The sequence below is a fragment of the Salvelinus sp. IW2-2015 genome, unplaced genomic scaffold (genome assembly GCF_002910315.2).
Source record: "Salvelinus sp. IW2-2015 unplaced genomic scaffold, ASM291031v2 Un_scaffold932, whole genome shotgun sequence".
Classification (NCBI taxonomy): Eukaryota; Metazoa; Chordata; class Actinopteri; order Salmoniformes; family Salmonidae; genus Salvelinus; species Salvelinus sp. IW2-2015.
Window position 1 is genome coordinate 339,106 of NW_019942654.1, and position 2,327 is coordinate 341,432.

Genomic DNA, 2,327 nt, shown 5'->3' on the forward strand with positions numbered 1-2,327 from the left:
TACCAGACACAGCATCTCTACAGTCAGACACAGCATCTCTACAGTCAGACACAGCATCTCACACCCTGAACAGCGAAGGTCTGGCGTCTCCGCTCGTCAAACACCCGCGAACAGAACGAGGTCTTGTGTTCTTAGCCTTTACCTCGTCCACACCCTGAACAGCCGAGGTCTGGTGTTTCCCCTCACCTCGTCACCACCCTGAACAGCGAGGTCTGGCGGGTCTCCCCTCACCTCGTCAGACCCCTGAACAGCGAGGTCTGGGTGTCTCCCCTCCACTCGTCACACCCTGAACAGCATGGTTCTGGTGCTCCCCTCACCTCGTCACACCCCTGAAACAGCGTGGTCTGGTGTCGCCCCTCACCTCGTCACACCCTGAACAGCGTTGGTCTGGCACCCGTCCCTCACCTCGTCAGACCCTTGAACGGCGAGGTTCTGGTCCTCTGGCAGTACCGTTCTTCCACAGAGTAGCCCATCTTCGCCCCCTCCTCTGCCCGCCCCCTTCCTCTCCGCCTCCCACATCCTGAAACAGCGTGGATCTGGTCCTCTGGCGCAGTACCTATCTTCCACAGACAATCCCTCCTCCGCCCCCCCTTCCTCTCCGCTCGCCCTCCTCTCCCCTCACCACACCCTGAACAGCGCGTCTGGTGTACTCCCCCCTCACCTCATCGCATCCTGAACAGCGTGGTCTGCTGTCTCCCCTCACCTCATCGCATCCTGAACAGCGTGGTCTGGTGTGTCTCCCCTCCCCTCACCTCATCGCATCCTGAACAGCGTGGTCTGGTGTCTCCCCTCCCCCTCACCTCATCGCATCCTGAACAGCGTGGTCTGGGTGTCTCCCCTCCCCTCACCTTCATCGCATCCTGAACAGCGTGGTCTGGTGTCTCCCCTCACCTCATCACATCCTGAAACAGCGAGGTCGGTCCTCTGGCAGTAGTGTCTTCCACAGAGCAGCTCTCCCTCCCTTCAGTAGTACGACTAGATCCACCAGGCCTCTCCACACACTCTGAACACACGAAGCAGGTCGGGTGCCACTGCTTGTCATGTAGCCCGCCCCACTCTGCATACACCACAGGACTGTCAGGGGGGCGAGTTCCCCGCAACCACTGCAATGCTGTAGGAGTGGAGAGTCGGGGGAGATGGGGGGGGGGGGGGCAAAGATGTGGAATGAGAGGGAACAGGGGGAGACAAAAAAAACTCCACTGAGCAAACTGACACCACAGGAATGGGGGGCGGGGTATTCCAGAAATCAAAGTCAGATGTTTAGTCAGCCTTTAATTGTTTTCATACTAAAGTGTGGTCCCGTGTGGCTCAGTTAGTAGAGCATGGCGCTTGCAACGCCAGGGTTGTGGGTTCATTCCCCACGGGGGGACCAGGATGAATATGTATGAACTTTCCAATTTGTAAGTCGCTCTGGATAAGAGCGTCTGCTAAATGACTTAAATGTAAATGTATACTGCGCTGTCTGTTTGTCTCTGTCGTCCTCTCTCGTAATGATGGCCTGTATGTACTATATGGAATATTTTTAAAAGATAGCGTTCGATGGAGCCACAATGACATTCAGTTGAAAACAATGTCAACGTACAGTCACTTTGTAGTGAGACTAACATCTGAATCCAAAGGATTGTACACACTTGAGCTGACGGAGACAGAGAGAGAAGCAGAGACAGAGAGAGAAGCAGAGACAGAGAGAGAAGCAGAGACAGAGAGAGAAGCAGAGACAGAGAGAGAAGCAGAGACAGAAGCAGAGACAGAGAGAGAAGCAGAGACAGAAGCAGAGACAGAAACAGAAGCAGAGACAGAGACAGAGAGAGAAGCAGACAGGTGGAGACAAAGACAGATGGAGACAAAGACAGAGAGAAGCAGAGAGAGAACAGAACTCCTACTCCCACATTTGTAAGACATTTGTAGCCAGCAGGGTTTATTCAGTTGATATTTTAACAGGGCATAAACACGTCCTTTCCTAGCAGCTGAACACAGACTGCCTCACTGAGTCATAAATCCTTGGTTTTATCACCATCCACAAAGGCATTTACTAGGGTGAAAAGACAAGGGCCCTACAGGCACTTACAAGGTTATGTCACAAATTGTGCCCCGTGGGCCCTGGTCAAATAGCCCCGTGGGGCCCTGGTCAAAGAGCCCTGTGGGCCCTGGTCAAAGAGCCCTGTGGGCCCTGGTCAAAGAGCCCTGGTCAAAGAGCCCTGTGGGGCCCTGGTCAAAGAGCCCTGTGGGGCCCTGGTCAAAGAGCCCTGTGGGGCCCTGGTCAAAGAGCCCTGGTCAAAGAGCCCTGGTCAAAGAGCCCTGTGGGCCCTGGTCAAAGAGCCCTGGTC

General features: G+C 54.8%; 1 protein-coding gene across 1 annotated transcript in view; it reads right to left on the reverse strand.

Annotated features, from left to right (window-relative positions):
* The window catches only part of LOC112069205 (LIM and cysteine-rich domains protein 1), a 42,883-nt gene that overhangs the window by 10,201 nt on the left and 30,355 nt on the right, over nucleotides 1-2,327 (reverse strand). The window contains exon 7 of the mRNA XM_024136493.2: nucleotides 892-1,111. Within this exon, the coding sequence (XP_023992261.1) occupies nucleotides 896-1,111 (216 nt within the window). The 3' untranslated portion in view covers nucleotides 892-895. The remainder of the gene's footprint in view (nucleotides 1-891; nucleotides 1,112-2,327) is intronic.